Source organism: Salmo salar, chromosome ssa24 (genome assembly GCF_905237065.1).
Source record: "Salmo salar chromosome ssa24, Ssal_v3.1, whole genome shotgun sequence".
NCBI lineage: Eukaryota > Metazoa > Chordata > Actinopteri > Salmoniformes > Salmonidae > Salmo > Salmo salar.
Window position 1 is genome coordinate 38127646 of NC_059465.1, and position 22806 is coordinate 38150451.

The 22806-nt window shown below is 40.9% G+C and overlaps 1 protein-coding gene across 1 annotated transcript in view; it reads left to right on the top strand.

Annotated features, from left to right (window-relative positions):
- Positions 1 to 1611: 1611 nt before the first annotated feature.
- me2 (malic enzyme 2, NAD(+)-dependent, mitochondrial) overlaps positions 1612 to 22806 on the top strand; it is a 30212-nt gene continuing 9017 nt past the window's right edge. Inside the window, exons 1-2 of the mRNA XM_014172498.2 lie at positions 1612 to 1943; positions 22137 to 22269. Of these exons, the coding sequence (XP_014027973.1) occupies positions 22156 to 22269 (114 nt within the window). The 5' untranslated portion in view covers positions 1612 to 1943; positions 22137 to 22155. The remainder of the gene's footprint in view (positions 1944 to 22136; positions 22270 to 22806) is intronic.

Below are 22806 nucleotides of genomic sequence, written 5' to 3' on the forward strand. Positions count from 1 at the left end.
GGGATTATATAAGAAAAAGAGAGGTTATAATCACATATGGTGTGAAGAGCATGAATCCTCTGAACTTAATAATAGTAATAATAATAATGTTAATAATAATAATAATAATGTTAATAATAATAACGTTAATAATAATGTTAATAATAATAACGTTAATAATAACGTTAATAATAATGTTAATAATAATGCCAATAATAATAATGTTAATAATCATGTTAATAATAATTATAATAATACCGTTAATAATAATTATAATAAGAATGTTAATAATAAGAATGTTAATAATAAGTATGTTAATGATAATAATAATAATGTTAATAATAATTTGTATAATAATGATCATAATAATGTTAATAGTAATAATAAATACATAGACAGTATAAATAATCCTTGTAGCTCAGTTGGTAGAGCATGGTGTTTGCAACACCAGGGTTGTGGGTTCGATTCCCACGGGGGCCAGCACAGGAAAAAAAAAAAAATGTATGAAATTGTTTGAAAATGTATGCATTCACTACTGTAAGTCGCTCTGGATATGAGCGTCTGCTAAATTATGTAAAAATAAGATTGATAGCTGTGGAGAATGATGGATTTTGCAGCAAATGATGGTAAATGGCCATCATGTTTTGTTAGTGCGTGTGTGTCGTACACAGAGCTCTGCTGTCCTCTAGTGTTCATTATTGCTCAATGCAAGTCACTAATGAAGTTCTACAGGCAGCTATTGTGTAAAAAAAAAACACACAAAAAACTGACAACTGTGTAATCGAGCTCCTTCTAAGTGGTTTTAATAATTTGATGTGTTATGACATTTGAGGAGGACAATGCATGTTATTGATACTGGATGTAGTTCTCAGAATAGGCTATACGTGAATTAACACAAATGATTCAATGAGTTGCTGAACAAAGTGTAATGGTCTACAACTATGGGGAATGTTGTACACACACACACAACACAACACAAAATTACACCATTCCATGATGCCTATGTAGGCGATGTAGGTGTAAGGAATAAAGCTAAACCTTTCGTAGTGCTGCTGATTTAAGTGATACTGGACCATAGTAGCAGCAGCAAATACAATTTTTTTATTTATTTTTAATCCATCAACCTGCGAGACAGTGCTCCTGCAACCTGTAGTTAAAGTTATTTTTCAAAAAATAAAAAAAGTACCGTACGTGTCAATAACAGAGTAAATCCCGTGTGGCTCAGTTGGTAGAGCATGGTGTTTGCAACGCCAGGGTTGTGGGTTCGATTCCCACGGGGGACCAGTACGGGGAAAAAATGTATGAATTCACTATTGTAAGTCGCTCTGGATAAGAGCGTCTGCTAAATGACTAAAATGTAAGTCATGATGAAAAGATAAATGGGATTCCACTGATTAGTTAGATTCATAGTTGTTAATTTATACACCAAAATCTATTCCATGCATTTGGGTACAAATCTTCAGCACATACAAGAGTCTAAATAAATGCACCGTTAGAAGCTTATAGGACGGTCTCCATCCTCTGATTTGATAGTAGCTGAGGACGGAAACCCTGGTTTCTGATTGGCCAAGCGCTCCTACTCTCCACGGCCTGGGATTCGTTACTAGTTACTACAGCCACAAAGTCCTAAACTCCGCCTATTTCTACAATGTCTCTTTTTAAAATGTGATGTTAAACCTTAATACTAACCTTAACCTTACTGCTAACCCGAACCTTAAATTTAGACCAAAAAGCACATTTTAGTTTTCATGAATTTTTACGATATATCCTTTTTTGACTTTTCGGATGTGCTATCTAGTGTAAACCACTGCCGTCAGTCTCATCTTTCTCCAGCTTCGCATTTGCCTGTCAGCGAACGAGGCCAACTCTGCACTTGATGATATTCCGCATGCAATTCTTGCAGTAATATGCCCTCTAAATTATAAGAAAAAAAAATACTCTTCTTCACTCAACATAAAGCGAAGGTAAGGTGTTACGTTACTTACTAGAGAAAAGAGAAAGTCAAACCTATAGCTAACGTTACCGGTTTAAAAACGTTTAATTGAGTACCCAAGCTAGCTAGCTAATAGCATTAGCTAACTAGCTCATGTGTGGCAAGACAGCAATTTGGTGACGCAAAAAAAAAATTCGAAACATTGCCGCTTTTTATGTCAGTTAGTAAATATATTTTTCTTAAATAGTTTTCTCTATGTGTTGGATAGTTAGCTAGTTGTAGTTTCATAGTCTGAACAGAATTGTTGCTAGCTGGGAGAGGCTGTAGGGACACGCCTGGTGGCAATATGGATGACGTAACGGAATGCTGATAACTTGCGCTTCAAGGGGGCAGAAGGCCCTGTTTTAAGCCAAATGTCCACCAGATGTATATGCGTTTTATTTTGTCTAGCCCGCATTTTCCATACTCAACAAGTTAAAAGCGAACTAGTTTGTGTGTGTGTGTGTGTGTGTGTGTGTGTGTGTGTGTGTGTGTGTGTGTGTGTGTGTGTGTGTGTGTGTGTGTGTGTGTGTGTGTGTACACTTCTGTTAGTGCCACCGCACTGTAAATCAATGTGCACGAGTTGAAAATATTGAATGCATCTTGGTGGGGCAAACAACCAATTTTTTTTTTAGATGCATGCCAGCGAAGCCACTACACAACTCTAAACAATACATTAAATGCACTATAACTGTGACAAACAGTGCCCACAAACGTTTAGGTTCTACATAAAGCTGTTCCCAAGAGTGGAGCTTATGGCTGACTTGATTTAATTAAATAAATATGGTTCCTATTGACTCCTTGTTGATTTGTGTACCTCGATAAGAACCACATTCGCCTTCAATAATAATGAATGTCGACATGAATTTAGACTTTTGAACCCAACACAAACATTATTACATTGATGTTCAGTAAATTCACAATGTTTGTTATATAATTAACGCTTAGCTCTTAGTATAAGCAAGTGCAAGCAAAGGGGCTGCGATGAGGTAGACCTATTCGTTCAGCAATTTCGAAATGGACACCGACAGAAATTCAGATAGATGTTAGTTCAGATAAATTCAGCTAGATGTTGAGGCCTTAACTTTACTCTTTAAACCTCTTACATCTAGATGTTCCGCTAGCGGAACGCCTCACCAATATCCAATGATAGAGCGTGGCGCGAATTACAAACACCTCAAAAATCCCAAAACTTCCATTTTTCAAACATATGACTATTTTACACCATTTTAAAGACAAGACTCTCCTTTATCTAACCACATTGTCCGATTTCAAAAAGGCTTTACAACGAAAGCAAAACATTAGATTATGTCAGGAGAGTACCCAGCCAGAAATAATCAGACACCCATTTTTCAAGCTAGCATATAATGTCACAAAAACCAAAACCACAGCTAAATGCAGCACTAACCTTTGATGATCTTCATCAGATGACACTCCTAGGACATTATGTTATACAATACATGCATGTTTTGTTCAATCAAGTTCATATTTATATCAAAAACCAGCTTTTTACATTAGCATGTGATGGTCAGAACTAGCATACCCACCGAACACTTCCGGTGAATTTACTAAATTACTGACGATAAACGTTCACAAAAAACATAACAATTATTTTAAGAATTATAGATACAGAACTCCTTTATGCAATCGCAGTGTCCGATTTTAAAATAGCTTTTCGGTGAAAGCACATTTTGCAATATTCTGAGTAGATAGCCCGGCCATCATGGCTAGCTATTTTGACACCCACCAAGTTTGGCACTCACCAAACTCAGATTTACTATAAGAAAAATTGGATTACCTTTGCTGTTCTTCGTCAGAATGCACTCCCAGGACTTGTACTTCAACACCCAATGTTGTTTTGGTTCCAAATAATCCATAGTTATATCCAAATAGCTGCGTTTTGTTCAAGACACTATCCGAACGACCACTTTCCAAAACCCCTACTGTTTTTCGCCCAGGGACTGCAGAGTTATCATTCCCCGTTCTGGCACCTTCTGAGAGCCTATGGGAGCCTTAGAAAATGTCACGTTACAGCAGAGATCCTCTATTTTCGATAAAGAGGCTACAGAAGGCCAATAAATGGTCAGACAGGGCACTTCCCATATAGAATCTTCTCAGGTTTTGGCCTGCCATATGAGTTCTGATATACTCACAGACACCATTCAAACAGTTTTAGAAACTTTGGAGTGTTTTCTATGCAAATCAAATAATTATATGCATATTCTAGTTTCTGGGCAGGAGTAATAACCAGATTAAATCGGGTACGTTTTTTTATTTTTTTTGTTTAAATCCGGCCGTGAAAATACTGCCCCCTATCCTGAGAGAGAGAGAGAGAGAGAGAGAGAGACTACACCATTCAAAGTATTTTATTAGGCCTAGGTGGTCTAAAAAGGAAGGACAATCCAATCACGAGGATCCACTTTTATAGACAATATACAGACGCACTGACAGCGGATTGCGCAACCAAAACAACCCTCACAATATGAACAGGAATTACATTGGTCTATAAGTGAACTGTCTGTTGAACACAAATATTTGAATGGGAAGAGACTGTCACTGGCAACCATGGTTATGAGGAGGGATACTATAATGTTGTTGGGTCTGTAACTTACCACCTTCCTCGTGGATAAAAGCACCCTAGCTAATTATAACACACAAAGTAAGAAACTGTTAAATGCATCATTCAAACATTGCCTAAAATTATTAAGAAGATACTAATGAGAGAGACCTATATAAGCAATATAACAATGCAGATGTACAAACTATGGCATATATGACGATAAGCGGTTAAGAGGCTGGCCGTAATTTTGATTAAGACATGAGTGAGCTGAGACGGATGTAGCCTTTATGCCGCCTGTTTGTTCAGCACTTTTGAAATTGACAGCGACATTATTATTCAGAACATGGGCCGTTCTTACAGTATTCTCGCTGTACACCAAGTCAGAACCGTAGGATAAATAATGGGGGCACATTAATCATTACATTAATCATTACATTTCTCTAAAACAGGCTATAGGCTACATGTGCACTACCAAGTCAGAACAGCAGGCTATATGCCTATTCATTCAGCACTTTTGAAGTGGCCAGCGACATAATTCAGAACATGGGCCATTCTTACAGTGTTCTCCCTTTACACCAAGTCCGAACAGTAGGCTAAATTAACAGGGGCAGGTAAGCAGGCAATGAAAGCTGTTACAATATTCAATGATGACATTTCTCTAAAACAGGCTATAGGCTACATGTGCACCACCAAGTGGAGCTGTTCTTGTCTATTAATGTTCTGTATTATGTAATGTTTTGTGGGGAACCCAGGAAGAGTAGCTGCTGCTTTGGCATAAGCCAATGGGGAGCCTAATAAAATACCCCAAAATACCAATACCATGTCAGAACAGTAGGATAAGTTCTAAGAGGGAAAGGGACCCCATTCTTAGGGTGAGACACAAGGGCTACTAACTGCTTACTACACAACATACACTTATGTATACTGTAGCTAAGAAAGTAATACTATCTCCACGGCATATTGCATCACTTATGCAGCAGAATACTAGACATATTTATGGACTCACCGTTGGTGTGCTGTGCTCACTTGAACAGGAAGTTGGCACTGCGGTCCTTCTTGTGGGCAAACTTCTCAATTACTTTGGATTGACAGCATGGCCAATGCATTTAACCTTTTCTGGCCCATGGAGTTGCGTGTGAAGAATTGTATTTTTTTAAGGGTGGAAAAGTTTCTCTGTGACTCGGCGGTTGTCATCGGAGTGGTGATGATTTTGAGAAGAGAGACCGTCTCAGACAAGGCCTCCTTTAGGTTGTTCTCATAGAGTGATTTCAATAAAGAAAGTGCCGTCTTTCCAGTGTCCAGCTCATAATGCTGTTAGAGAGTGGACAGCTCCATTTTCAACTTCTCCTGTTTGCCCACAGGCCATAGCTTGGTAGCACACTGGAGTTCTGCGGTCGGAAAGGAATGTACATACTGGGAGGAAAATGGGCTGTCCACCAACTTTGCTGCAATTAAGTGGTCACTTTCAGAAAACTTTTCTTGCACATGAGCAGCGATTGTGTCGCATATCTCCTTCATCTCGGGTTGCAGTGTTATGTTATCTCCGCCTTGGTTCAGTGGCATCAACATGTCCTTTGGCCAGTGCATTAGTTTGCTCGCGAATGTTTTGAATGTTCACCTTGAAGTTGTTGATTGCTCCGCCGATTCCTGCTACATTAATGGTTTGTTTCTGCTTTATGTTTTACAAACATCCACCTCTGGCATGACCAAGGAAAATAACTTGAGCAGTTGCAGAAATGCTTCCTTCCAAACCACTCATTGTTAATTTTGCGATTTCTGACTTGTTGTGTAATGTTTATGTCCAATGGCCGATGAGCCCCGAGACGTTTTATATCTCATTTCTCTTCATATGACAAGGATTGAAAAGGATTTGCCAGTAGATTGTCGACTTGACTCATGATGACAACTGCTAGCTGAGATTTTGAAGTATGATGTTGACATGATCAGTCCAAGGAAAGCTACTGTAGATATAACGTGATTTGATGTCGGCAGGTAGCCTAGTGGTTAGAGCGTTGGACCAGTAACCAAAAGGTTGCTAGCTCAAATCCCCGAGCTGACAAGGCAAAAATCTGTCGTTTTACCCCTGAACAAGGCAGTTAACCCACTGTTCCTAGGCCGTCATTGTAAATAAGAATTTGTTCATAACTGACTTGCCTAGTTAAATAAAGGTTAAAATAAAAAAGTATATCTGTGGCCAATGACCTTGAGCCTTCTTGGATGGGCACTTCTAATGTGGCAGAACCCAAGGGGCTAACATTTCTGAGCTCTACCCATAAGACTTGGCAGTGACGTAGTGTCCCCATGAGTGGCAGAACACTGAGCCAATCACGGCGCAACGCTCCGTATTTTCTGCTGGCTTGCCCCACCACCAGAGAAAGCACTGAGCTAGGCTGAAACACCTGCATTTTGGAGCTGCCTTGCTCAAGCAAGCAAAAAGAGACCATGTTTGTATGCGGCTTTATTAACTGAATTATTATTATATATTTTTAAATATTGTTTGAAAACTGATATGTGACGCGTATTAATGCCAAAATAACAAGCAAAACAGGCCAGCCAACCACCACTGGAGACCAGCTAGAATACAACTAACACAACTACAGATTAAAAGTAAAGAGAGCAGACTTACAGATTGATGGCTGGGGACCATCAGATGGTAAAACTTCACGTTTAGATTAGGGAAGCACGATATATCGGTAAGCATATCGGAATCGGACGATATTATCTAAAAATGCCAACATCGGCACCGGCCCGATGTCTAGTTTAATGCCAATGTGCAAAACCGATGTCAAAGCTGACATGCATACCTATATAACGTAGGTAGATGATGTAATGACGACAAGAAAAATACAGCGATACACGTGCAACACAGCATTCCTAACCTGGCCCACAATGTCCGCTGTGTTGATCTATTTTGAAGTTTCAAAGGAAGATAACAAAAGGCCATATGCAACGTTTGTGCTGCTATTATTTCCAGAGGGGAGAAAGTGACATTTTTCAATGCCACAAACCTAACTACTAATTTGAAAGTGCATCACCCCCAGAAGTTCAGTGAATACTAAGCAGAAATAAACTAAGCGCATACTTCCAACAACTAAATAAGTTCAAGTCGAGCAGTCATTTGAAAGAGTAAGAACGTTTCAGCGAGACAACTCAAAGGCGAAATCTATTAACGCCACGATAATGGAATTCATTGCCCTTGACAATCAACAGTTCTCTGTCGTGGATGATGTTGGCTTTCGCCGACTGGTCGAGCACCTCGAGCCCCGGTACACACTACCAAGTAGGCAATATTTTTACGATGTTGCCCTACCGGAGTTACACAGTATTGTTGAAACGCACATCCATGAACTACTTGCTATGGGCGTCACTGCTATTAGCTTCACGACTGACATTTGGACCAGCGATGTCAGCCCCATGAGCATGCTGAGTCTGACAGCACAGTGGGTCGACAAGGATTTCGTACTGAGGAAAGCCGTATTGCATGCTCAAGAATGTACTGGTTCTCATACCGCTGCTGCCATTTCAATGGCATTTGCATTTGAAAACAATTTTGAAACTTGGAAAATCCCCAAAAACAAAGTACACGCTGTGCTACGTGATACTGCACGTAACATGAGAAAGGCTTTGGAAGAATGCAGAGTTGCCAGTTTGCCATGCATGGCGCACATTTGTAATTTTTCTCATTTACAAGTTGAACAATCTGTTCCTAACTGAACAAATGTACATATGACACTTTGTTTCAACTATTTAACTGTACTAGAATGCTTAAAAGGCCGCAAAATGTTTAAATATCAGTTATCGGTATCAGATTTTTTAGCAAGGGAAATATCGGATATCGGTATCGGCCAAAAATGTCATATCGGTGCATCCCTAGTTTAGATGGAGTGTTTTGGCTGCCAGAGCCAATTTGCTTCTGAACAGAGTTTGCACTGTAAGCCAGCAACACAACAACACCACGGGGCACATTGTTCTTCGCTCCCGCATGGCGAGCACTGCTGTCCGGCAGTAAGGAAAGGGAAGTAGCTGGGATAGTGTAGCCAATATGCAATATCAGGCCAGGGTGACAGCTAAAGCGTGATTTTCACCAAAAATGTTCAACTACGGCTTTAACGTCTACATTTATGTAAAAACTGAATGATTCTGAACATTTGCTGATGTCCCAACTTCGGCAGACACGTTTGAAATTCTCTCTGACGTTTCTAGCCACAAGCATAAACTAGCTAGCTGGGAAGGGCTCATCGGGATGACTGACTGAACTAGCTAGCTGGGAAGGGCTCATCGGGACGACTGACTGAACTAGCTAGCTGGGAAGGGCTCATCGGGACGACTGACTGAACTAGCTAGCTGGGAAGGGCTCATCGGGACGACTGACTGAACTAGCTAGCTGGGAAGTGCTCATCGGGACGACTGACTGAACTAGCTAGCTGGGAAGGGCTCATCGGGACGACTGACTGAACTAGCTAGCTGGGAAGGGCTCATCGGGACGACTGACTGAACTAGCTAGCTGGGAAGGGCTCATCGGGACGACTGACTGAACTAGCTAGCTGGGAAGGGCTCATCGGGACGACTGACTGAACTAGCTAGCTGGGAAGTGCTCATCGGGACGACTGACTGAACTAGCTAGCTGGGAAGGGCTCATCGGGACGACTGACTGAACTAGCTAGCTGGGAAGGGCTCATCGGGACGACTGACTGAAACTCACTGAACCCAATCCGTTCGCCTCCTCTCGACTTTCAGCTGCACAACATGAGTCATAAATTTGGGCACCAGGCGTGTCCGTATAGCCTCTCCCCTAGCTCGCTAGCTAGTGTAAAAGTCAGCCTGAATTTCAAGCCATCAGACTGAGACCATGCAAGCAAGCCACACAGTCGATGGGTACAGTACATGTTGTACTCCCTTTCTAATAGGTTTAGGCCTTCAGCTGTGAACCAGGTTAATCCCACCCTCTGTTGTCATTGTTGTGACATTGGCAATCTATCTATCCAGCTAACGGTTACATGCCAAACAGTGGTATTGAATAGATGTATCACTGTAGCTAATTTACTGTTCCCCACAACCGTCTTCAATGATAGGCTGTGTGGAATACAGTTTAGGCTGTTTGGAATACAGTACAGTCAAACAGCCATCCACTCAGACCAATGTTGTTGGTTACCCAGCTCTTGACCAAAATAACCATTTCAAATGGCATACAAGTTTAAAGGTCATAGGGCTTACAGGAATAGCTGCCCTTTGAAAAGGGCAGTTGAATTTAAAAGCTATTCTGGCTAGAACATCTTGTTTTGTCATGATTTGATTACTATCAACAATATACTGTACTGGTTTTGTTTCACCAAAGAAAATGAATCTGTTGCTTAGTCATTTTGAAAGATGTTTTGTGCATTGACACACTTTTCAGCCTGTTCAGGCAGCCTGACCTGCGTTTGACAGTGTGTTATTGCAAAAGCCATTCCTGTCTGGTCTCATAATGACAGTAGGCTTTATCACATTGTGTACTCTGCTCCTTGTAATAAAAAAAATTAATCGCCTACTACAACAATTCTACTATAGTCATAGAGGAGGGAGTGGCAGTGTACACAGGTTACATTCAAATGAATGTGTAGGGAAATTTAAAGAAGGCATTGACTCACTCACTGGTTCTCAGTTTGCAGAGGGATTTCCTGAATGAAACCATTTCCTAGTCCTTGGTGTAGGCCTGACCTGCATTTCACAATTGTATCGATGTGTATTGAAGTGCTGCTCTAATTCTGTCTTTAATCACATTTCCAAATTACTTTAGGGCATTTCCTTTTGAAAAGGAACCAACATGGGAAGTTCATAGGAGCATATGAAATTGGGTGTCAAATGAAGGGAAATGAAGGCATAGATACATTTTTTTCAACTATTTTGAATCTTAAAATTTAGGCATAAGTAAAGGCTTTGATTTATGGGTAAACAGATAGAAAAGGGGTCTTAGAAAACATCTACCAGAAAAAGCTTGAAAAGGTATCAGAAATACATTAAAACACAATGTGCTTTTGTGTTTTGCTAACTAATATCAACACTTATATTTAGTTTTGGGGAAATTGTTTACCTTCTTTAAGTTTAAGAAAAATTGCCTTGTGCCTTTTAATTCCATTACCAACAACCCATATATCTTGAAGATATTTTCTAATTTCTCTCCCTCACTACTTACAGAAGTAAGAAGTCAAGGTAGACCTATCAACTAGTTAGTGTTTTCACTGATATCGATTTTGTTAATGAATTAAGTGATTTAAAACTCATAATTCCATTACCAAATTGTAACGAAAATACTGCAACTTAATTGGCTACAATGGGAAATCATAATAGTGATGAACCACAGTTGGGTCACATGCTACTGTCCTCCCTTCCACTGTATACTGTGTTCAGCTCATTACTGTTTTCTTTGTCTTTCTTTTGTCTGGTGGTCAAACCAAGAGTGTTAAGTCTGTCTGGACAACCCCTCTCTCTCTCTCTCTCTCTCTCTGCGTCTTTCTCTCTCTGCCTCTCGCTCTCTGCATCTCTCTCCCTCCAGTTAATGTCACCTCCCAGATCTTACTGACACCTACCCATGTGTAACCAGCATCCTCTCCTACTGAGCACTAGGGCCAGGACGATAATGTATCGCAATATTGTTTCCATGGCTAAAATCATAACACGAAGCAGACCAAATTCTTTAGTTCTTTGAAAACCAGCTGTATGTAAAATATTGTGTGCTATAGTTTGGAAAATAAATACGTGACCCTGGATGACAACATAATGATGTTTGTTTCCAACATTATGGCTGTTTTCCTAAAGAAGATAACTCTGCTTTGTGTTTTGTTTCCTTGCTACGATACTAACAAGTATTGCGATACTGGTATCATCCCAGACCTATTGAGTAGAGGCCTTCATGGGTCCAAAATGTTGGACCTGTTCCTAAATGGATCTGGGGCTTTCCCTTCTGGACCCGATATGCATAAATTAAAAAAAATAATATGGAGACCCGTTCCGAATGGACCGGAGGAGAACTAGACCCGTTTCATATAGACCTGGTCAGATCCAGACCTGGTCCAATCCGAGTGAGGGAAGCAGCAGAAAAGTCAATTTTCAAGCTACTTTATTCATCTGAGCTGATAAAGCGCGAGGTGACACTCTAGCAGGCTCCCTGCTGTGTGTGTAGGTTCTACATTTTTTCATTGGAAATTGTTAAAAGTAGTTATTGTGCATAGTTGTATGGTTTGTTAATCTTAGGGATCAAATCCCTTTAGCGGGATCGATTTGACAACATCCGGTGAAATGTCAGAGCGCCAAATTAAATTACTATAAATATTTAACTTTCATGTAATCCCAAGTGTAATACATAAAAATAAAGCTTAACTTCTTGTTAATCCAGCCACCATGTCAGATTTCAAAAAGGCTTTACGGCGACAGCAAACCATGCGATTATCAGAGGACAGCACCCTGCATACAAATGCATGACAAACATTTTTCAACCAGGGAGGAGCGACACAAAAGTCAGAAATAACGATATAATTCATGCCTTACCTTTGAAGATCTTCTTCTGTTGGCACTCCAATATGTCCCAGAAACATCACAAATGGTCCTTTTTGTTTGATAAACTCCTTCTTTATATCCCCAAAATGTCCATTTATTTGGCGCGTTTGATTCAGAAAAACACCGGTTCCAACTCGCCCAACATGACTACAAATTATCTAATAGGTTACCTGTAAACTTGGTCCAAACATTTCAAACAACTTTCCTAATCCATCCTTAGGTATCCTAAAACGTAAATAATCGATCAAATTTAAGACGGAATTTACTGTGTTAAAAAGTGGATAAAATAAAAGTGGAGCGACCTCCAGGTCGCGCGCCCCAAACAAAAGAGTCCGCTTGGCTTGACACTCATTCTGAATAGCCGTACTTCTTCATTTCTCAAAGGAAAAACATCAACCAATTTCTAAAGACTGTTGACATCTAGTGGAAGCCATAGAAACTGCAACCAGGTGCCTCAAATCTAGTTTCCCATGGAAAACCAATAGAAAACACGGTGAACTCAAATATTTTTTTCCCTGGATGGTTTGTCCTCGGGGTTTCGCCTGTCAAATAAGTTCTGTTATACTCACAGACATTATTTTAACTGTTTTAGAAACTTTAGAGTGTTTTCTATCCAAATTAACCAATTATATGCATATCCTCGCTTCTGGGCCTGAGTAGCAGGCAGTTTACTTTGGGCACGCTTTTCATCCGGACGTCAAAATACCGCCCCCTAGCCCAAAGAGGTTAAACTTTGAAATCAATGATTTTTGTTTAGCATACATTTGAAAGTGAAAAAAAAACGGAGTCAAATGCTAGGCTCGAGACTTACCTTTTTCATCAATGTCTCAGAATCGTCCCGAAGTGCAATTTAAGTCGCCCAAAATTAAAATACTTTTTTGTTTGTTTTTATATGCAAACATGAGTCTACTCTAGGACCTAGGTAATTTACAGTGATTAAAACAAGCATAGCCTAATACTAAAATAGATAAATGGGCCAGAAAGTCATGGGGGGGAAAAATCCTTTAAAAAGGCCAACATTGGAATAATATTTAAACCTGTTTTGAATAAATATAGCCTACAGTACACAAATAATTAGTGTACATGTAATAGTAGGCTACATCCTCTCATGCGCACACCGATGCTGACATGGAGGCACCAAAAAATGTAGCCAAACTTTAATGAGACTTTTAATTGCATGAATATAGGCTAAATGCCAGTCATGTTTGACAAATATAATGTAGGATCATTTAAATGTAACGTCTAAAGTCTTGATTCTGTTGACATAGGCTACTCGAGGCACGATTGGTTCAGATCAAATGGTCATGAGTGGAGAGAAAGGCCTTGTGCCTGTTGCGCACCGCACACATCACCCACCTTGTAATCTGAGTGGAGGCAGTCAGCATTCACAATCCTAGTCATACAAGCAACCCATGTTGCTTGTTGCATCTGTAGAATGGTGTGTTCCAGATAATTGCATTTTGGTACATTCATGCATAGCCTACTGCATTGTACACATAGCTGCGCTTGTCATGTGAATAAATAATAGTTCATCAACATTTTTTATCTAAATGTTCTGATCTGTTGCATCAGCCTCATTGCTTTAAAAAATAGTTTCTGTACAGTAGGCTAGTTGTATAAATGTTGGATCTATTGTAGGAGACCTGTCCCAGTCCGTTTGAACTGTCTTAAATAAAATCTGTCTATCAGCCCCGGGACGCCCTTAATTTCGAGCTCTGTTCAAAGCGTAATTCCGTTTTCCGTGGAATTGCCCATTTACATTTTTGCATCTGTTCAGTCAGACGTCTGTGGCTTTCAGTGCTTTGAGATCTCCACTATCAAATATCTCCACCTGTTTTGACTGTGACGTTCTGGGGCTGAAGTTCACTTGTCACCAGCAGTATTGCCAATGGAGCGGTAAGAAACTACTTGTCACACTTCCTTCCTTCTACAGTGAGGGAAAAAAGTATTTGATCCCCTGCTGATTTTGTACGTTTGCCCACTGACAAAGAAATGATCAGTCTATAATTTTAATGGTAGGTTTATTTGAACAGTGAGAGACAGAATAACAACAAAAATTTCCCTCAAAAGGCAAATCAATTTATAACATTTTTGACATGCGTTTTTCTGGATTTTTTTGTTGTTATTCTGTCTCTCACTGTTCAAATAAACCTACCAATAAAATTATAGACGGATCATTTCTTTGTCAGTGGGCAAACGTACAAAATCAGCAGGGGATCAAATACTTTTTTCCCTCACTGTAGCAACGTGTGCATAAAAGTCAAGTGGTTTCGTCAGCAAGGTCACATGCTGCAGATCATGAGCCTAGCCTGTATTATGCACTGCAGCTCTGAATGACCCCTCCTCACTGTTACAGCACATTCTGTCAGCCATCCAGTATAGAAATAGACACAGATAAATACACATTGCAGTTTTTTTCCCTCCAATATTTTTCATCAGGAGAGGATTAAAGTGTGTGTTGATTGTCCTTGCTGTCACATAGCCTAGTCCAAGTGCAACCCATGGCTGATCTAGTAGGCTAGCTGCCTTGTCTTTACCCCACTCCTATTGCTGTTTTTGTCTTGCTTTCTTTGTTGTCAAGCTGTTGACAGCTCAGCTGCCTGTTTCTCAACAGAGGATCAGATAGGAGGAGGATGATGAGGAGGAGGATGATGATGAGGATGATGATGAGGAGGAGGATGGGGACAGAGGTGGATGAGATTAATGGTGGGGGGTAGGGTGCCTGGTCAAGCTCTACATGATGCCCTAGAGTGATTCACATGAGTTCGGTGGTGGCGCCGTGGCAGTTTTTCAGAGCATGAAAGCAGTTAGAGGAACAGGTCACTAGCTAGGATTCCATTCAATTGGCGACAGATTTTAACATGAACATTCTAAAATCTGCATAAAAACAATATACGCATTTACCCACCAGAGATGTTTCCATCAAATTAATTTGTTGCGGATAATTTGGCTGTGCGTGAGGATGTAGTGCACGTAAAATATATATTATTATTTTGCAGTGAAATTCCCATGTACCAAAAACATTTTTTTATAACAATTTAACAAATGTTGTGTTATATAGCGAATGTGCACGTTCTGGTCTTGGCACGTGCACTCTAGCCAAGAGGTCACAGATACAGTGCAGTTATAGCCTACTACATCAGATTATTATGGACGAAGAGCGAGATCCTTTTTATTTGTCAAACGGCAGCCAAGCATCGACCATCATGTCAGCAGAATAATATCAATATTTATTGGAAAGGACAATCAAGCTCATCACCGTGCACTTTCACCACCCTGTGAATTTCATCATAACTTATTTCATCTGTAGCCTAATAAACTGCATGCTTTCCCGAGTTGTATGACTGTAAGTTTACTTCGATAAGATGGTTATTAAATCAGTATTTGCACACAAAGGCGTTTCCACCTACGATTTCTCGCGTAATTAATTTAGCAGACACAAAAGGATCCTAGCTGATTTAGTGTATTTTGTTTTGTTTACCAACAAATTTTCTGTTTACATCAGGCTGTTGTAATATTTTTTATCCGACATGTCTCTACACTCATAAAAAGGTTGGATGGAAAACTCAACCGAGTAAACAGTCAGAGCGTTGGGATAGGCCTAAATCTTCTGAGAAAAGAAAGCTTACTGGTGCATTGGGACTGCTGGGACTATTGGTGCAGCATAGCATTGGGACTGCTGGGACTATTGGTGCAACATAGCATTGGGACTGCTGGGACTATTGGTACAGCATAGCATTGGGACTGCTGGGACTATTGGTGCAGCATAGCATTGGGACTGCTGGGACTATTGGTGCAGCATAGCATTGGGACTGCTGGGACTATTGGTGCAACATAGCATTGGGACTGCTGGGACTATCGGTGCAGCATAGCATTGGGACTGCTGGGACTATTGGTACAGCATAGCATTGGGACTGCTGGGACTATTGGTGCAGCATAGCATTGGGACTGCTGGGACTATTGGTGCAGCATAGCATTGGGACTGCTGGGACTATTAGTGCAGCATAGCATTGGGACTGCTGGGACTATTGGTGCAGCATAGCATTGCTTGTTAAACCCTCTGCAGTAGAGCAGCCAGAATACAGCATCTCAAAGAGCAGGCCTGTGTTTTTTGTTTGCAGGAATCCCATCACATGCCAGCTACAATGAGCTAACTAATAGTGCTGGGCAGAAAAGGAGGTCACTGTGAAGTGAATATAGTATGTGATTATGACTCACAAGGCTGAACCTGACCTTTTGACTATAGTTCAATACTAGGCTTAGGCAGTCACCAGGGGTTTGTGTGTGTGTGTGCGTGTGTGTGTGTGTGCGTGTGTGTGTTCATTAGGCTAGTGGACACCGTAGCTAAACAAGTATTTCTTAATGACCAAATTCCGGGAGATCCCTCCCTTTGTCCATCCTGTTTTCTTTCGTTTGGTTCCTAGTGAATACGCCCCAGTTTCTAGTTGAAAGCACCACTTCAGTTTAAACAGGCATGACTTCTCTATTCCCTTGTGATGTTTTGTGTGGCTTTTATTTATAGCCTTCCTTTTAGAAGAGGATTAGGACGATCTTTCCAAGGCTGGACAGTAAATTACTTTCTCTTCTCCAGATTAATGTCTCTCTGTTGCTTTCGTCAAATGTAATCCAGCACCCAGTCTGTCTGTCTCGGATCTCAGGTCAAGAAGACATTGGGGGGTGGGGACAGTGATGATGGCACTAGTTGAATGTTTTTTGGAGGGATTAGGGAACGGGTGTGACTCTCGCTCACAATTAACATCGTAATGCCTAATGATTTATTTGGCTATTGCAAGTAAAAAAAAAACATGACATTTCGGACGTCAGAATGAGACTAGTGGCACTAGATGAAATGCAGTTGAAAGGTCAGTCATTTGCATGCGGAGGAGCAAGTGTAGGTTATTATAGCCTAGTCGTGAAGCAATAACTTGTTCAAAGATGGCAATTAAGTGAGATGACACACTGAATGCTAATGTGACAAAGCTTAAAGGGCAATTCCACCACTTTTCAACTTCATTTTCATGATCTTCAGCACAATACCAGTTTCTACATGGGCTATGTGAAAACGGTGCTTTTCTTTGTTACTAGGGGAGCAAGAAAATACCCTCCCTCTGGCTAGAAACTTGTTGCAGGTTTTGAAAATCACTTTGAATCCTACCCTGTGACGTCTTTTACCACAGCTCACATATGAAGACACTGGTTTGGTGCTGGAGATAATGAATATGAAGTTGAAAAGTGGCGGAATTGCCATTTAAGCCAGACGGTGCCTTCAGAAAGTATTCACGTCCCTTGACTTTTTCCACATTTTGTTGGCTGAATTTAAAATGGATTACATTGAGATTTTATGTCACTGGCCTACACACAATACCCCTTAATGTCAAAGTGGAATTATGTTTTCAGATATTTTTATTAATTAATAAAAAATGAAAAGCTGAAATGTCTTGAGTCTCTTAAGTATTCAACCGCTTTCTTATGGCAAGTGTAACGTGTGCGCTGGGAGTCGGGATGCAAGTTCAGGGAGTGCATACCGTAATTTCCGGACTATTAAGCGCACCTGAATATAAGCCGCACCCACTGAATTAAAAAAGATATATATTTTGAACATAAATAAGCCGCACATGTCTATAAGCCGCAGGTGCCTACCGGTACATTGAAACAAATGAACTTTACACAGGCTTTAACAAAACACGGCTTGTAACAAAAATAAATAGGCTTTAACGAAACACGGCTTGTAACAAAAATAAATAGGCTTTAACGAAACACGGCTTGTAACAAAAATATAGGCTTTAACAAAACACGGCTTGTAACAAAAAATTAGCAGTAAGCTTTAGTTGTCTTTTTGCACTGAGTCAATTCCTCACGCTGCTGTTTCCAACGTCTTATCATCGACTCATTAAGACCAAGCTCCCGTGCAGCAGCTCTATTTCCTTTTACAACAGCCAGATCAATCGCCTTCAACTTGAAAGCTGCATCATATGCATTTCTCCGTGTCTTTGCCATGATGAGGGTGACAAAATGACTACCGTAATCAGAATGATGGGAAGTTTGAGAGCGCTCGATTTAATCTAAACAGTAAACAAAACAGTTGTTTGACCGTAACCCGTTCGGCAATTTCATTGGTCTAATGAAAGCTTCATGCCGCCAAAAAACTGAGCACGTCACAGAATGTGTTTTTTTGAAAAAAAAATAAAAAATTAAAGTGGGAAAAATCCATATATTTGCCGCGTCATTGTTTAAGCCGCGAGGTTCAAAGCCTGGGAAAAAAGTTGCGGCTTATAGTCCGGAATTTACGGTAATTTAATAAACAAAACAAGAAACACGAACAACGCACAGACAGGAACCTGAAACAATGATGCCGGGGGAAGGAACCAAAGGGAGTGACATATATATATATATATATATATATATAGGGCAGGTAATCAAGGAGGTGATGGAGTCCAGGTGAGTCTGATGACGTGTAGGTGCGTGTAACGATGGTGACAGGTGTGCGCCATAATGAGCAGCCTGGTGACCTAGAGGCCGGAGAGGGAGCACACGTGACAGCAAGCCTAAATGAGTTCAGTAAACATTTACTTAAAAAGTCACGTAAGAAGTTGCATGGACTCATTCTCTGTGCAATAATGGTGTTTAACATGATTTTGTGAATGACTACCTCATCTCTGTACCCCACACACATACAATTATCTGTAAGGTCCCTCAGTTGAGCAGTGATTTTCAAACACCTGTTCAACCTCAAAGACCAGGGAGATTTTCCAATGTCTCGCAAAGGGATAGATGGGGGGGGAAGAAGAAAAAAGAAATGTAATATCCCTTTGAGCGCGGTGAAGTTATTAATTACAAGTTTATTTTTTTAAATGTATTTTTCTCCCCAATTTTGTGATGTCCAATTGGTAGTTACAGCCTTTTCCCATCTCTGCAACTCCCGTACGGACTCGGGAGAGGCAAAGGTCGACAGCCATGCATCCTCCGAAACACGACCCTGCCAAGCCGCACTGCTTCTTGACACACTGCTCACTTATCCCAGAAGCCAGCCGCACCAATGTGTCAGAGGAAACACCGTCCAACTGGCGACCGTGTTAACCAAATTAACTTTATGTCCTGAACACAAAGTGTTATGTTTGGGGCTAACACAACACATCACTGAGTACTACTCTCTATATATATTTTTAAGCATGGTGTTGGCTGCATCATGTTATGGGTATGCTTGTCATCAGCAAGGACTAGGAAGTTAAGGGTGAATAGAAATGGAATAGAGCTAAGCACAGGCAAAATCCTAGAGGAAAAGCAGGTTCAGTCTGCTTTCCAACTGACACTGGGAGACAAATTCACCTTTTAGCAGGACAACAACCTAAAACACAAGGCCAAATATACACTGGAGTTGCTTACCAAGATGACATTGAATGTTCCTGAGTGGCCTAGTTACAGTTTTGACTTACAGTGGAGCTGACAGCTTTTTAGCAACATTAAATCTTTTTCAAATCTGTTTATACACACCCAAGCACATTTCATAAGTTCATACAATTTTTGGGAATGACTTAGCATAAAGCATTTGTGAACATTCTATAGCAATATAGAGTGGGAAACTGGCCGTGCATTTGGACAATTAAACACTGCAGTTAATAAAAACATCTGTCTTGTCCAGGATCGGAGTCTACGCAGAACGGTGCACCATAGCCAATCAGAGCTACAGTAGGCCTACAGTGCATTCGGAAAGTATTCAGACCCCTTGAATTTAAAAATGTTTTGTTACGTAACAGCCTTATTCTAAAATTGATTAAATGTTTTTTCCCCCCTCAATCTACTTACTATAATGACAAAGCAAAAATAGCTTTTTAGAATTTTCTGCAAATGTACTAAAAATACAAAACAGAAATATCACATTTACATAAGCATTCAGACCCTTTACTCAGTACTTTGTTGAAGCACCTTTGGCAGAGATTACAGCCTTGAGTCTTGGGTATGACGCTACAAGCTTGGCACACCTGTATTTGGTGAGTTTCTCCCATTCTTCTTCTCTGCAGATCCTCTCAAGCTCTGTCAGGTTGGATGGGGAGCATCGCTGCACAGCTATTTTCAGGTCTCCAGAGATGTTCGATCGGGTTCAAGTCGAGGTTCTGGCAGACCACTCAAGGACATTCAGAGACTTGTCCCAAGCCACTCCTGCGTTGTCTTGGCTCTATGCTTAGGGTCGTTGTCCTGTTGGAAGGTGAACCTTCGCCCTGTCTGAGGTCCTGAATCAAGGATCTCTCTGTCCTTTGCTCCGTTCATCTTTTCCTCGATCCTGACTAGTCTCCCAGTCCCTGCCGATGGAAAAACATCCCCACAGCATGAGTTGCCACCACCATGCTTAACCATAGGGATGATGCCAGGTTTCGTCCTGATGTGAAGCTTGGCATTCAGGCCAAAGAGTTCAATCTTGGTTTCATCAGACCACCGAATCTTGCTCCTCATGGTCTGAGAATCCTTTAGGTTCCTTTTGGCAAACTCCAAGTGGGCTGTCATGTGCCTTTTACTGAAGAGTAACTTCTGTTTGGCCACTCTACCGTAAAGGCCTGATTTGGTGGAGTGTTGCAGAGATGGTTGTCCTTCTGGAAGGTTCTCCTATTGCCACAAAGGAACTCTGGAGCCCCGATTACTCAGTTTAGCCGGACGGCCAGCTCTAGGTAGAGTCTTGGTGATTCCAAACTTCTTCCATTTAAGAATGATGAAGGACACTGTTTTCTTGGGGACCTTCAATGAAGCAGAAATGTTTTGGTACCCTTGCCCAGATCTGTGCCTTGACATAATCCTGTCTCGGAGCTCTACGGACAATTCCTCCGACTTCATGGCTTGGTGTTTGCTCAGACATGCACTGTCATCTGTGGGACCTTTATATAGACAGGTGTGTGCCTTTTCAAATCATGTCCAATCAATTTAATTTACTCCAATCAAGTTGTAGAAACATCTCAAGGATGATCAATGGAAACAGGATGCACCGAGCTCAATTGAGTCTCATAACAAAGGGTATGAATACTTATGTAAATAAGGTATTTCTGTTTTTCACTTTTAATACATTTGCAAAAATGTCTAAAGCTGTTTTTGCTTTGTTATTATGGGGTATTGTGTGTAGATTGATGAGGGAAAATAACAATTTCATCCATTTTAGAATAAGGCTGTAACGTAACAATGTGTAAAAAGTCAAGGGGTCTGAATATTTTCCGAATGCACTGTATATGCAAATAAACAATTTTCCACATTGGCTTCCATCATTCACTTTGAACTGAACTGTGTATTTACAGGCAGTAGCAACAGCGTGACTTTAGAACATTCGCCAAACGCCTGCCTGCCAATTTGATCGATGCCAAATACATTTGAATGACAACTAAGATATATGCTAACTGTGGATAATAGCCACCAAAATCGCCACCAAAAAATGATATGACTGGAGGAAGTTGGTCACTCACCCACTCCGCCAATGACATGACCTCCTCCCAGCAACTTTAGGCTGTTTGTTCTTAGCTTGCTAAATAAATAGCTAGCTACATAAAAAGATACGCTAGCCCAGGGGTGTCAAACTCAATCAGCGCACGGGCCATATTGAAGAAAACAATGAATTTGCGGTTCAGACCTAGCCTATTTTATAAAAAAATGTGCAACTGCGACCCAAACTGGCCATTGTTTTATTAGGAAAAGTATGGCCCTAAATTCTATGTGGTGCTTGCATTAATGTTCTTTCCTAAAATTTTAAGAAATCAGCTTTCTGAGTATCCTTGTAAGGCTGTTTTAAGCACTATCCATGCAGAAACATCCCATATCGGTCGGGCTATAGGGCGGCAGGTAGCCTATCAGATAAGAGCGTTAGGCCAGTAACCGAAAGGTCACTGGTTCAAATTCCTGCTGTTCTTCCCTTGAGCAAGGCAGTTAACCCCCGACAACAACTGCTCCCTTGGAGCCGATGATGTCGATTTAAGGCAGCCCCCCCCCTCCCCCTGCCTGCACCTCTCTGATTCAGAGGGGTTGGGTTAAATGCAGAAGACATATTTCGGTGGATTGAATTCAGTTGTGCAACTGACTAGGTATACCTGATAGCCACTGCTGTTGTCATCTCCCCTCCAGGACCTGAGAGCTGTGCACCATGTTGTCTAGACTGAGGGCATCACTGATGCTGCGGCCATGTGTGAGCTCCTGCCGCTGGACACACACCAAAGAGAAGGGCAAGCCTCTCATGTTGAACCCTCGCACCAACAAGGTAAGTGCCAGAGGGCACTAACACCATCCTCGCACAGCAAATCGGTGTCTAAAAATGAGCTGCGTGTGGAATACGAAGATTAAGTGTGTGTGTGTGTGTGTGTGTGTGTGTGTGTGTGTGTGTGTGTGTTGGGTCTGGAGTGCATGAGAGGTGACGCCACAGAAGGCCATGATGGAAATGGAGGAGAGCCCTGTACATTATAATACTGCTATGCTACCCTGTAAATTATAATACTGCTATGCTACCCTGTACATTATAATACTGCTGTGCTACCCTGTACATTATAATACTGCTATGCTGCCCTGTACATTATAATACTGCTATTCTACCCTGTAAATTATAATACTGCTATGCTACCCTGTACATTATAATACTGCTGTACTACCCTGTACATTATAATACTGCTATGCTACCCTGTACATTATAATACTGCTATGCTACCCTGTACATTATAATACTGCTGTACTACCCTGTACATTATAATACTGCTGTACTACCCTGTACATTATAATACTGCTATGCTACCCTGTACATTAT